Source organism: Anopheles merus, chromosome 3R (assembly GCF_017562075.2).
Source record: "Anopheles merus strain MAF chromosome 3R, AmerM5.1, whole genome shotgun sequence".
Lineage (NCBI taxonomy): Eukaryota > Metazoa > Arthropoda > Insecta > Diptera > Culicidae > Anopheles > Anopheles merus.
The window spans coordinates 12,880,730-12,893,565 of record NC_054084.1 but is presented as its reverse complement, the minus strand read 5'-3'; the positions used below and the strand labels follow the sequence as shown (position 1 = coordinate 12,893,565).

General features: G+C 45.4%; 3 protein-coding genes across 3 annotated transcripts; 1 reads left to right on the top strand and 2 right to left on the bottom strand.

Moving 5' to 3' along the window:
• Positions 1-3,094: 3,094 nt before the first annotated feature.
• Positions 3,095-4,106, top strand: LOC121596920 (mitochondrial import inner membrane translocase subunit Tim21). The gene is made up of 2 exons (XM_041922314.1): positions 3,095-3,252; positions 3,382-4,106. The coding sequence occupies exon 2, from the start codon at positions 3,383-3,385 to the stop codon at positions 4,058-4,060; it is 678 nt and encodes a 225-aa protein (XP_041778248.1). The 5' UTR covers positions 3,095-3,252; position 3,382; the 3' UTR covers positions 4,061-4,106.
• Positions 4,107-4,122: 16 nt separating this feature from the next.
• Positions 4,123-5,624, bottom strand: LOC121596918 (transmembrane protein 231). Its single transcript, XM_041922312.1, has 2 exons — positions 4,728-5,624; positions 4,123-4,656 (listed from the first exon to the last, which is right to left on the bottom strand). Exons 1-2 carry the CDS (start codon positions 5,310-5,312, stop codon positions 4,123-4,125), a joined length of 1,119 nt encoding a protein of 372 aa, XP_041778246.1. The 5' UTR covers positions 5,313-5,624.
• A 276-nt stretch (positions 5,625-5,900) lies between these two features.
• Positions 5,901-12,233, bottom strand: LOC121596919 (inactive hydroxysteroid dehydrogenase-like protein 1). Its single transcript, XM_041922313.1, has 5 exons — positions 11,577-12,233; positions 11,235-11,468; positions 10,759-10,979; positions 10,557-10,652; positions 5,901-6,374 (listed from the first exon to the last, which is right to left on the bottom strand). The coding sequence occupies exons 1-5, from the start codon at positions 11,752-11,754 to the stop codon at positions 6,126-6,128; spliced, it is 978 nt and encodes a 325-aa protein (XP_041778247.1). The 5' UTR covers positions 11,755-12,233; the 3' UTR covers positions 5,901-6,125.
• Between the last annotated feature and the right edge of the window lie 603 nt (positions 12,234-12,836).

Sequence of the window (12,836 nt, the reverse complement as noted above, 5' to 3'; positions counted from 1 at the left end):
GCCGCACTATGACAACAGACAGTGGGCTGCGGTTGTGATTTTGTATTTGCTGACAACCGAACTGTCAACGGGCGTTTAATTTTGACCAGTGTGGAATTCCACTGTGAACCGTTTTGGTTGTTGTTTTGTTCTCGAAAAGATGACAGAAAATCAAACGTAAAGGGTAGCATCGTGCACAATATTAATTCAAAATAACAGAATTGGCACATTTGTGCACAAAACAAGTAATGTGTTGTCTGATTTTGTGTATTATCAACAAAAAGTGATTCAAAGTCCCACAGTGATGAACGCATAGTGCGCGGTTACACTGCTTCTAGACGGCCCAAAGAGCTCTTTCACACCAGACGAATATGAGGCCGCAAATACACGACGCGCGTTCGACGAACGTGCTCAGTCCGGCTGTAGCACAATGTATCGAAATAGGCACGAATCCTAAGATCCTAAGTGGCCTTATGCTGGAAATACTCGAACCGAGATCATCTTGGTTTCGGGAAATTCGCGCCTTGTTTATAACAGTTGTAGAACACTTGGGCTGTCAAATCTTCCGGGCCTCCAATCGCGCCTGCTGTTTCGCAAATTCAAAACAATATTTTATCTTGACACCTTTATTCGTCTGCCAGAACTCAGATGGATTCATATTCTACCCGAGACTATCTCATCTGTTAGACAGATTTTATAACATAACTAGTCATACGCGATTTTCACGGTACCGCTCAAATCTCGGTTTGTGTATTTCGAGCCGAACACTGCTTCAAGATGACTAAAAAAATGTTTCGCGACTATCCATCCGTCAAACCATTCAAATTTCATTTCATTTCTATGGCTGGGTTGTTATACGCGTTTCCACGCTTGCGATGAATCGCGAAATGTCTTCGAAGCCGCGTAAGTCGAGAACCGCGTAACTTGGGAACGGACTGCAGATTGACTGGGTGAAATTGGAGTTTAGTTTTTAAACAATCTTATTGCCGCTCTAGTTCTAGCGATGCATAACTTCAATGCAAAACCATTCAAAAGTACAGAGGGAAGGAAAAAGCTCTCAAAGCGAGGAAAACTTCACTGGCTGAGTATCCCACCAACAGATGGCAACACCAGATTTTTTGTTCTTTTAAGAATGCTTCAGTCGTTCACCGGCTGCTAAACGAAGTCTTTCTATATTCCGTTTAGGTAGCTTGAGTCATTTAGAACTCGTTTAGTGGTCGTTTAGTGGATTTGTGGCAATTGGGATGGCTCGCAGAAAATTCGTTGTGGTACAAAAGTTGGTCATATAGAAGTACAGGCAGTCTCTGAGATACACGGTTGGTGGGAACCAAAAAGGGTCACAAAATACCGCGTCTCTCGAATTTCCACGTAAGTCGAGTTTCACGGTTTCCCGCCAAAATATTACTTAAGTTGTAATTTTGTGAAATACCCAGCTACGTTATTCCTGAGATTTTCGTGGTAGCGAGAACCGAGTAATATTCCATTTTTAAAGGCCTTCCGATAAAACCTCATGCGAAAAAGCAATGATACGGGCCTGAAAAAAAGGTTATTTATTTCGCTTGATTCGTAGCACAGCTGTAGGACAGTTCACTATGTTGACATCCGTGCCGTCAAAAAATGTTGTTTGGGAATTGTACCTTGTTGTGGTCAGTGTGGCCAGATTATTTTGGTGGTTTTCGGTAGGCGCATCAAAATTTTATCGGTAGTTTTCGGAAGGTTAACTCGAAACTTAACTCGAGTTAAAAGAAGTGAAAGCGAAAGAAGTGTTAAGTGGTATTTGGGGGGGGGGGAGGGGGGAGGGGTAATAATGCGCAAAATGAAAGTTCCATTTCAAGAGAATATGCATCCTTTACCTAGGACACGGATTAGGTTTTGTTCAGCGGTTACACAAATGAAGGTCTTTCTGAAGTGTTGATCTGAAAATTGTACTAGGAATTCTAAGCCAAAGAAGGACTAAGATGCACATTTTCTTCTCAATGGTGGCAAGTTCTTTTTCTCGGGCCTCCACGCGACCTTAGAGCCGCTGCAGTGCTCCATCGGATACATGCTGCATGCTGGAATTGGTGTCTCGCTCGCACTAGTGCAGCGTGTTCGGGGAGAAACGGGAAGGAAAGGGTATGAGGAAAATACAATGAAACAGTGCGAGCGAGCATTCTTTCCAGTGAGAGCGCCTCGTTTTCTTTAAAGGCATGCAAGAGAGCGCCGGTCTGGTGGTACAGTCGTCAACTCGAACGACTTAATAACATGCCCATCATCGGTTCAAGCCCCGAATAGACCGACCCCCCATAGGTAGGACTGACTATTCTGCTATGGTAGCAATAAGTCACAGAAAGCCAAGCCCACTTCACTAGTGGGTACAGGCAGGCCTTGACTGGTAGCGGCTGTTGTGCCAAAAAGAAGAAGAAGAAGAAGAAGAAGGAGGAGCAATAGAGCGCATTCTTTGCGTGGTAGCGCTCCATCCGCCATTTTTAATTTTTAGCCCAAAACAACAGACTTCGGATCCGATCTTGGGCCGGACCCCCACCGTGTGTTTCTACTTAGGGCGGTGGCAACGCTAATCGGATGCGATTTTATCGGACGAGATTTATATGGGATTTGACAGATAACGTCGGACGACGAAATCGCACGTCCGACGTTATCTGTCAAATCCCATATAAATCTCGTCCGATAAAATCGCATCCGATGAGCGTTGCCACCGCCCTTACTCCTCGCCTGAAAATTTCATTCTCTTTGTCTGTCGGGTAAGCTTTAACCGCCGACAGCGAGATTCAAATTTAAATGATTTTCTTTGACGAGCAATTCTCGGAATCCACGCAACTGACATTTTCTACTTATTATGAACATTAAATTTTAACGGATAAAAATAAAAAGTGTCAGGCAAACAAACGTGCATCAGCCCGATAAGTAACAAATGAGGTTATCAAATCTTGAAACAGCATCCCAAGCGCCACAGATTAAGCTTAAACGGCTGAAAAATCAAATATCTGTGATTTTCGGTAGGATAAATGGAAAATCGGTAGTTTTAGGAGGCTTATCTGTGAATCGGTAGGCATATAAAAAATCGGTAGGAATACAGATAAATCGGTATTTCTGGTCACTCTGGTTGTGGTATCAAAATACGTAAACACAGCTGACAGCCAAAATACTGCCGGCTTTGCAGAATTTTAATAATTGTTGTATTTATCTAATTTAGTAAAGGGTTCGACCCAATGAATAGCATTCAATTGCGCTAAAAGTGTAATAAAACAGAAGTTTCCAGCATTTTAGCACAAGGTGAGCTAGCTGCCATGTGTAGGAGCAGTACATTGCCCCTTCTAAAACATGGATGTTTACATAATTTTTCCACACGGTATCGTAATTCCTCGTTGTCCAAGCACACTACAGCTCTCAACTGCATTACAGCATGTCCCTCCTGGCACTGCGCCCACTGCTAGTCAGACAGCGCAGCCTTTCCCTGTCGCTGCTACGATACACCCGACCGCTTCCCTCCCTGGTATGCCGATACTCAACCGGAAATGCTCCCAACCACAGCTCGAAATCCCTCTCGGCCGGCAGCGACCGAATCGACGTATCGACCGACGTACGCCCGATCGGGGAGCGGGTGAAGGAAAACACGAAAACCGCCAGCTACATGGGCGTAATATTGCTCGGTGTCGGCGTCACCGGCATGCTGTTTTACGTCATCTTTTGGGAGCTGTTTTCCTCGGACAGTCCGAACAACATCTACTCGGAAGCGCTGGAACGGGTGAAGGAAGAGCCGCGGGTAAAGGACGCACTCGGGGCCCCGATCAAGGGCTACGGTGAGGAAACGCGCCGCGGACGGAGAACGCGTGTCGCCCACACGCAGTACGTGAAGGACGGGGTCGAGTACATTCGGATGCAGTTTCACGTGCAGGGCTTCCGGAACCGGGGAACGGTGCACCTGGAGAAGCGCAAAACCGACTCCGGTGGGTACGAGTATCGGTATCTGTTCGTGCAGCTAGACTACAACCCGCACAGTCCGATCATACTGGAGGACAACAGGCTACAGCAGGACGCGATGCGTTCGGCCGCCAGTCCGATGCCGCAGCCTTTCCTCTGAAATCTGTCTCGGAACGAAATACATCCAACCATTGTGTGATACGGAGCGTTCGCGTGACTGCACTAGTTGTATTTATTCTTCCACGGCACCACTTCAACCGCACGCAGAACGAAGCGTTCGAACAGATACTGCTTACTCTTCTCCGCTAACCACAGCGAAACGATCAGCAGGGGGAAATAGCTGCCCCAGAACTGGCACAGCTTCCACCACAGGGACGTTTTGTAGAGTAAGGCAACGGATGTACTTTCGTTTCCTCCAATTGCGACATCGATTTGCACACGTATCGTACCCGAACCGTCCATCGTCCAGTCGGTGTGTTGGGGTCGGTATTCATAGTACGCCGGATTGGCTGCTTCTATCTGTGCTCGTATTACACGCGGTTCAAATCCTTCCAGGGTGGTATTTTCATTCGGATAGTACCGATCACTAAAGTGTGATTGTTGATGCCGCATAAAGAACGGACACTGTAGGGCGACCGTTTGCCTGGTGGCCATCAATCCACTGTGCACGATCGTGCCGGACAGGAACGTTCGACCGGCAGGTGGTGGGACTTTTTCCAACGAAACAAATGCGGGAATAACGAACCGGCACTGTGACTGTGAGGTGTGAGAAAGAAAACGTATAGTAAATTAAGCAAATGATTTAAAAAATCGTTTTTTGATCTTACCGATACGGTTGCTTCCAGGAAAAAGTAAAACGTGTAAAACGACAACCTGCTGCCCCGGTCGGGTGGGTTGAAGCTGATGCTGACGGAAAGATGGTCGAGTGTGTGGTCGTGATTCGTATCGGTGGGAATCACCTGTACGTCACTGCACGGATGTAGCTGTTCGGTGAGCGTGCTGTACGAAGGGAAGGAACTGCACGTTACAACCGAGGCGCTGGTAGCACGTCCCTCTTGGGGATCTTCCATTTCCGCCAGGAATAGATACGAGTACTGAAACGACATCTTGGGCTGTTCGTACACGGTGCGCTGTTGGTCCCACAGCTCGCCCTGCCTGATGGAAGACAGCAAGTAGTACGGCACAGCGAATGCCGCTAGGGTTAGGGCACACACGACGACCGTCGTTGTGGAGCAGAGCTGATTGCGGTATTGAATGTAAACGGATTTATTGTAAAAATTGAACAGCTTCATGATGCGTTTCGGTTTGTCCGTGCAGAAGATGTTTATTCGGTGCTTCTTTAGGATGTTTTGCTGCTGGTGTAACCATAGCAACGGTTTGAAAGCAAATCGCTCAAACGCTTGTGGCGACATCTGTGATATTTCGGTGGAACTATGCGTTTGAATGTGTTTAAAATCCGTTGTTCCGTGTTGTCTTATCTACGCTTTATTTTACAATTAATTGCACCAAGTAACATTGTTAGCAAACTTAATACAACACAATCTACAGAGTCTTATAGAAAATCTGAAGAAAAAAAAAAACACAAAAACCCAACAGTTTCTTGGGTACCGTTGGGTACTTCAGTCTGTTTCGCGAGTGAACACACTGACAAACCGACGTGACACTTCGAACAAAATGAGGTTCAAAAGTTGTCTCCTTTTTTCAAATGAAAATACGTTAAACACTAGCGCCATCTCTATAATGATTCGCTTACTACACTGACACAGAGAAGAAACTGCTAAATCCCCTTTTTGTTTTTCTTCGCAAATTCCAATGCGTATTGTTTTATGTGCTTCTCACATCATTTGTATTGATTTGGAAACTAAAAAAATGATTTTCCTTGATGTTTTGTCCAATAATTCTCACAAAATCTTGCCTCACACTTCCTTCGCAATTTGTATTTAGAAAAGTTGTTTACATCGAAGCAGCAGTGAACAGAGCTTACTTTGACAGAAGTGATCGCCTCACTGGTAAAGTATATTACTTTCGTGTGAGACACTTTTGTAACGCCAGTGTCACGTCGGTTTGTCGGTGGTGAACAACAACGACAGATTAATACTTACTTAAGCATGTTGAGGCTTATAGCTAGCAAAGAACAAGAACGCCACCCCCAACAAACTACAAATGCATCAACACATCGTCCATCAACTCGGACGGCTAGGTAAAATAGCTCCTTGCCTCCCCCCTTAACTAGCCAGGGCTGGCTTCTGCTGCTGGTCGTAGTACTCCTTTCGGAACTGCTTGTTCATCATGCCCCCGATCATGGTGCGGATCCACTCCGGGACCAGCTTCATCACGCCGTACTGTATGCCGTGCGACCAGTAGCCGGTAGTTTGCTTCGTTTTACCGAGCGTAAATGTGGCAAACTTGGCGTACATTTCTGCGTTTGGTATGAACAGTCCACCCTCCATAATCGTCGTAGAGAAGTTGTTCATCTGAAAGCAGGCAGGAAGAGAGAGAGAAAGAGAGATAGAGAGAGAGAGAGAGAGAGAGAGAGAGAGAGAAAGAGAGAAAGAGAGAGGAAATTGGTGGTTAGTGAACGTCCTGGCACTAAAAATGAAGGAGAGACAGGACACTATGCTTGTATGTACCGTCACTGAAATAACCTTTGGCAATTGAATGAAAAAAAGTAAAATTAATTCGCAATTGCTTCAACCAAGGACACTCCAAGCTAAGCAATGAATTCTCGTAAAGATGTTCAAAGAGCTCAAACATCGACTTTATGCCACCGTTCTGTAGTGTGTTGCAACACGAAGAACGGTGCTCGGCTGCATAATGATCGCCGTGTCGATCGGACGGAGCAGAATTCGCCACGAACGTTTAAGGTAAACTACTTCTCCTGGTGACGGGAGGCCATGTCGCTTGTGAGATTAGTATCGTTTGTGTAGCCTGAAGATGTTATTCAAGCTGTCGCTTGCAATGGTTGGCCTGTGGGCAAGCCAGTATTTTTAAACCAGAAGGCATACCTTATGGATGGTTGTTTACTGCCGGTGCTAGAGTTTCTACAGTTATGCTTCCAGAAACCTGGTAAACCTGTTTTGCGATCGTGGAGACATATAAATTATCACAAGAACTCGTCGTCTACCAGAAAACGAGATCGAATGTTTGGTGTACGTTTTTGGGTTGGAGCATCGAAAAACCAACATAGATTCCGCTATTTCGAATGGGTTTGACCCAAATAGAATCAAATAATACCATTTAGTAATAAGAAAAACTACAGAAACATTTACATGACGGTAGGAAACTTAACCCAAGCTACAAACCATGCTGAGTTTCTCTCTGTTATGATTTTGTTTTATGTATTCTATTTACACCTTGAAGAAATTGTTAGTTTGTAACTGCTTCGAATTCGTGTTTTTTTGAATAATTATCAAATTTCCAAACGAATTTCTAGACACATTTGAAATTTCCCATATTTTTGTTCTATGAACTTTCATAACCGTCTCAATTTTCTAAAACAATAGTCTGCAAAAGTATCAATACAGCTTTGGTTGGCCATGAAATTCTCATCAAAAAATAAAACATCTAGGAATATCTTCTTACTATATGAGAATTAAAACAAAAACTGGAGAAGCTTAACAAAGCTTAGAAAGTTATGCAATTTAACAGGATTAAGTTCTAAAAATCGATCAGTACAATTTCGTATGCTCACATAGCAATCCAAAATATCTCGCACCTCTGCGTTAGCAAAAACCCTGCAAATCGCACCTAAAAGTTGAGCAGCAATTATGCCCACTTATCGATCGGAGCGAAATTGAAATGAACGATGGCAGCATAAGAGCTTGAACCACCTCGTCTATGATCAAACCCATTCAACACTCCAGCCGGACGGGCCAGCTGCTGCAACGTAAACTACAGCTACACATTCCCCGCTTGGATGATGCAACCGCGGTTTCGAGCGCCACGGCCACCAACCGGCCACCGTTTTTGACCTCCCGACGAATGGACGGGGGCGCGGGCGTAAGGCGATTCGTTTGCATTAAAAATTACCACTACCGTGGCAAATATTTGTGAAATGTTGGACGAGGTTTGGGGTGTGTGAAAAAATGAATCAAAAAAACCAAAAACAAAAACCGGTCGCCCTTCACCGCGTAGCTTCAGTGGAAGCCGAAAAGCTCTGGCGATGCTGAAATATTATCTAAACGGTGGCTGAAGGCAAAGCTCGTACATCAGCGAGGAGTTTGGTGGCGTTGGATCGGGATTTACATTAAGACAAGCCGGGAGAGCAACTGCAGCAACTGATATAGTGTCTATCGAAATGGTTTCAAGTGCTCAAGGAGGAAGATTTCAGATTTAGAATCAGGTTATGATTTTTAATCACACATCAAAATAATTAATTAACATTAAATAAAGGTAAAAGTTAATTGAAACCAATAGAACTGATAAAAGAAGTTAAACAACAACAAATGAAACATTCTCTTCTTGACGCACTTTAACATATGAGTAGTGAAATAATATGTATAAATCAGCAAATCGTAAATTCATAAAAAATTTTAGTAAGTTATAATTTCTTTAATAGAATAATCAACCATTAATAAAAAAGAGATAAAACATCAAAAATTAAAAAAAATATAATGAAAAACAGACAAAAGACAATGTATTAATTATAAAAAAGATCAATGAAAAATAAATAGAAGAACATAAAAAAATAAACAACCACAATAATTGAAAAAGAAACAAAAAAAAACGAGCTTAAAGCGAAGTGTTGCCGTTGTCTCAAACATGCATCATATGATCGCTATCAATCATATGAAAAAAAGAGATCCATTTTCAAGGCTAAACTGTACATTACTCAAGTATGTTAGCGACGATCGACCTCAATCGACGTTGCAACTTGCTCGGTGTGAAGCACCCAAACGAAGGTATCGAAGGCTACGTAAGATTCTACACGATCATCTGAACCGCATGCGACGATCGTTATGTTCACGATCTCCCACTATCATTTACTAGAGATCGATACCGATCAACAAACTATTGTAAAGTTCACAACCATCGGAGATTTCACATTTGCAGGCAAGTGTGAGGTATCAGCTGCTTCGTAATGATCGCAGAAAGATCCTCACCAATGCACGAAGCCAATTGTTCATTCAATCATTATTAACGCGAAAAAATGCTTCCCGCATCACTGCGTTTGAATGTTGCCTGGTCAATCGGTCAAACGACGCTAAACTAAATTGCGCACATTGTTTACACCGTTGCGAACGCACTTTTACGATCCTTTTAATTGCTATTTTATTACTATTGCAAGGTCAATTGCGGCAGAAAAATGCCGGTCACGTTTAACCGATGGCATCCTTTCAGCAAGGCCGGGATGGCAATTTTTCGCGCATTAAAACGTATCGCCAGCACTGCATCTGCCTTACGATTTTCACAAATTGTTACGACTGCAAAACGGCATCGGCTGATTGCTGCCTTGCACTACCACGATTGTGACGAGTCGCTTGTGGCCTCCGGATGGTATTTCTCCCAGGCCCAGAACTTGTATTACTTCATCCGCTTCTTGAGGTATGCGTCGTGGCATAGCGTCTCACGAACTGGCACCTGGTTGGCCTTGAGCAGGTGCCGCCGTCGTGCGATTCGAACGGGATTCGAGTGTGTGCTTGTGGAAATATGGGGAAAAACTGGGTAAAGCGGTCCGGTTTAATACCGGACCTACCTCAAGAGACGACACGAGCTCTTGTTTGTTGCAGTTACTGGAGAGCTGAGCTTTGAATCATTCATACAATGAACTCGATGGAACGGATTATTCAGGTGGAAGATCATTTCTAAATGATCTTTTGAAAAGGCCTTCAAAGTTCTCTCTTTTTGGAAATCTCTTTCTGGACATCGAAGGGCAAAAAAGGGCATCACTATGAACACTTTAATTTCAAGACAGCAGAATACAAATTGCTGGACAAGTGGCTTCAGGAGGCTGTCGTTATCTTCTGCAATGTATCGTCCCACCGTCTTGAATGAGTCTTGCTTTGTGTGTCTTTGCCTGTCACTAACACAAGCCATCGGTCGTTGGTTGTTGGTCAGCAGGGCCACAATAAGCACTGCCGGTCGGGCGATCGTTACTGTTAGCACACTGTTAACGCGGCCACTGTTTGCCCTCCTTTCATTGCTAATATTGAAAGACACACATTAGGGCAGCGGCGAAGGCGAACATCGCTACTCTCCTCCTGCGCACTTTGCATATTCCGTGTGCTTGCTGAAGCCAATTTCCTATGACACCACACACACAAACACTTTGTGCAATTTGCGATCCTCACTGTCACTGTGCTGAGCGATCACCGGATGGGTAAAGTGTTGCAAAACTTTTAATCATATGCCTCATGTAAGGCGCTTAGTCACCCAGGTGATCAGATATTGCAGTTCACTGCACTCACTCGCTCAATCACTAATCAATGCCTTTACCGCTCATACACACACACACTGAGTCTAATGTTGCAGCATCGAGGGCGACTTGCCGGCAAAAGTTCACGACTGTTTGGAAACAAGTGGTTCCACTTGACACTTCAAGCCCTTTCGCTTCAGGCGAGTCTCGCTAGCCGCACGCCGTCTGCCTGATCAGAACTTGACACTCGCCATCGCACGGAGGACACTCACTGGACGTGTGAGACCCGCGATCAGCTTACCTTGGTCGTTACAAACATGGGGCTCACTAGCTGGCAGGTGATACCGAACGGTTCCAGCTCTTGCTGCATCGCGAGGGTGAAGTTGTGGATGTAAGCCTACGTAAGCCAGCGACCGACAAAGGGAGAAGTTGTCCAAGCAAAAGAAAGCATTAGGCAATGACATTTCGATGACATGCTGGGCAGGATGCCGTCCGACAGTTACCTTGGTTGCCGCATAAACCGTCATATACGGTAATGGTTGAAGCTCGCTACCGGACGAGATGTTAACGATCGCGCCCTGGCCGCGTTTCTTCATGCCCGGGAGGACCGTGCGCGTCAGCATCGTTACCGCACCGACGTTGATGTTGATCAGCTGCCACAGCTTGTCCTCGGGAATGTGATCAAGATCGTCCGGGTAGTCCACATTCGCGCCGACGTTGTTTACTGTACGGACGGGGCATAGCAAAAACAAAAAACGAAGTTAGTTAGTCGCCCACCACCAGTCACTTCAAATGTGCGCCGGTTTGCTGCAAATGCGGCAAACGTTCTAACGCCATTAAAATGTAGACTGTACGCCGGGAGTAGAATGCGCGACTTCGATGGGGATGCCGATTTGCATTTTGCACATTGAATATTCGTACCATTCTAAACGCTGCCCACCTTGGGATGCATTAGTGACGGAGTGTGCCAGTTGCTTACCTAGAATGCCAACCGGCACCGATTCGAGCTCCCTGCGCAGGTGATCGTAGATCTCGCGCCCGCTGCTAAAGTCGACCGCGATCCATTTGGTCTTCACCGAGTACTTGGACTCGATTTCGGCCGCCACCGCGACCAGCTTGTCGGTGGAGCGTGAGACTAGCACGACGTTGAGGCCACGGCTCGCCAGCTGGAAAGCGTACTGCTTGCCGATGCCATCGGTCGAGCCGGTAATGACTGTGTGCGTGTTTGGAATGGAGAAAAAGGATGGAAATTAAATTTAAAATGCAATGCACCGGCGGGTCATGGCGATCACTGGAACTTCCGGCACCGCACGACACATACCGGCCCATTTTCCATACCGCTCGGTAAGCGTTTTGTGTTCCGCCGGGGCAAAGTAGGGAGCCAGCAGGGCGACACCAATTTGGGCCAACGATTTTAGATTATCGTACATCCACCAGGCCAATGCCCACACGCCTATCAACGCCAGCCCCCACAGGGCGAGCTGGGACGCTATCAGCATGATTATGACGGTTTGATAAGAGCACCGCTGGCACTGCACTTAGCCGGCCACTAAAGCTGGCCCGTTGATTGAGTTCACTTAAACCGTGACACTGTTAATGGCGCACGCAATGCGCGCCGAGGTCGATGGTCGTACGCGCGCACCAAACTGTCCGCCGGAACGTCATGGACGCGCAAACTGCACCGGCCACAAACGATTTGCTCTACAAAGATATCACGCACTGAATGTAATGCCCCACTGCTTTTCAGCAAACCCTGGGGGCATCTAGGCTCACTGCTGAGGGAAGTCGGCAGCGTTTTAACACTTGGAGGATCTCACACACACACACACACAGCACCGTCCGCGACTCGTTGGTCCCGACCCGTTCGAAGTTCAGCGTAGAACTGAAGCGTCGCTAGCTGTTGGAGCAGTCGTGCGATCGTGCTTGGGGTGGATTCGGCTTGTGCGGCCTCTGCGGCGATTGCGGTTCGGCTACAGCACACTCCGTTCGTCGCTTTACGCGCGTGACCTTTTACTAGGTTTCGGGGTTGGTTTCGAGTGTAATCAGAGAAGGGTTTTTTCGGTGCCCGAACGGAGCACGTAAAGTTGTGTGTGTGTGTGTGTGTGTTGGCGTACTTGTATGGATTCCACCATAGAAATGATTGTTGTTCGAGATGCTTGTGATGAGATCACTTCACATAGATCATCGAAATCATAGCTGGAAGGGTCTTAGTAAACAAAAATCTATCGAGCTCTGCAGAGCTAATAATTGTGTGGCATGTGTAGGTTATATGCGTATCGTCTTCGTGAACGGATGACTCTCCGTAGATTCATTGGCAATGGGCTTCAGTTTCTGATACATGTATACTTATATGCTTGAAATAATAAAATTATGCGTTTGTGGTAGATATTAAATTCCAAACATTATTTGTATGGATTAAACAATAGACAAGAGCCGTAAATAATTCATTCCTTACAAAAAATACCAAATGTAGAAAAATCTATTAAAAGCTAACATAGAAGAAAAGCAAAAATGACTTTTTAATAAATGATGTGAATTTTAGAAGAAAAAAAAAACGCTCAAGGAAAGTATGAGAAAGAGT

What these genes read in the sequence shown, in the direction of transcription:
- LOC121596920 (XM_041922314.1), top strand. Translation starts at nt 3,383, where the DNA reads ATGTCCCTCCTGGCACTGCGCCCACTGCTAGTCAGACAGCGCAGCCTT.
- LOC121596918 (XM_041922312.1), bottom strand. Translation starts at nt 5,312, where the DNA reads ATGTCGCCACAAGCGTTTGAGCGATTTGCTTTCAAACCGTTGCTATGG. An exon ending in TCCTGGAAGCAACCGTATCG is followed by an intron (nt 4,657 to 4,727) that starts GTAAGATCAAAA and finishes CACACCTCACAG; the next exon opens with TCACAGTGCCGGTTCGTTAT.
- LOC121596919 (XM_041922313.1), bottom strand. Translation starts at nt 11,754, where the DNA reads ATGCTGATAGCGTCCCAGCTCGCCCTGTGGGGGCTGGCGTTGATAGGC. An exon ending in CGGTTTATGCGGCAACCAAG is followed by an intron (nt 10,653 to 10,758) that starts GTAACTGTCGGA and finishes TGGCTTACGTAG; the next exon opens with GCTTACATCCACAACTTCAC. An exon ending in CCATGTTTGTAACGACCAAG is followed by an intron (nt 6,375 to 10,556) that starts GTAAGCTGATCG and finishes GCCTGCTTTCAG; the next exon opens with ATGAACAACTTCTCTACGAC.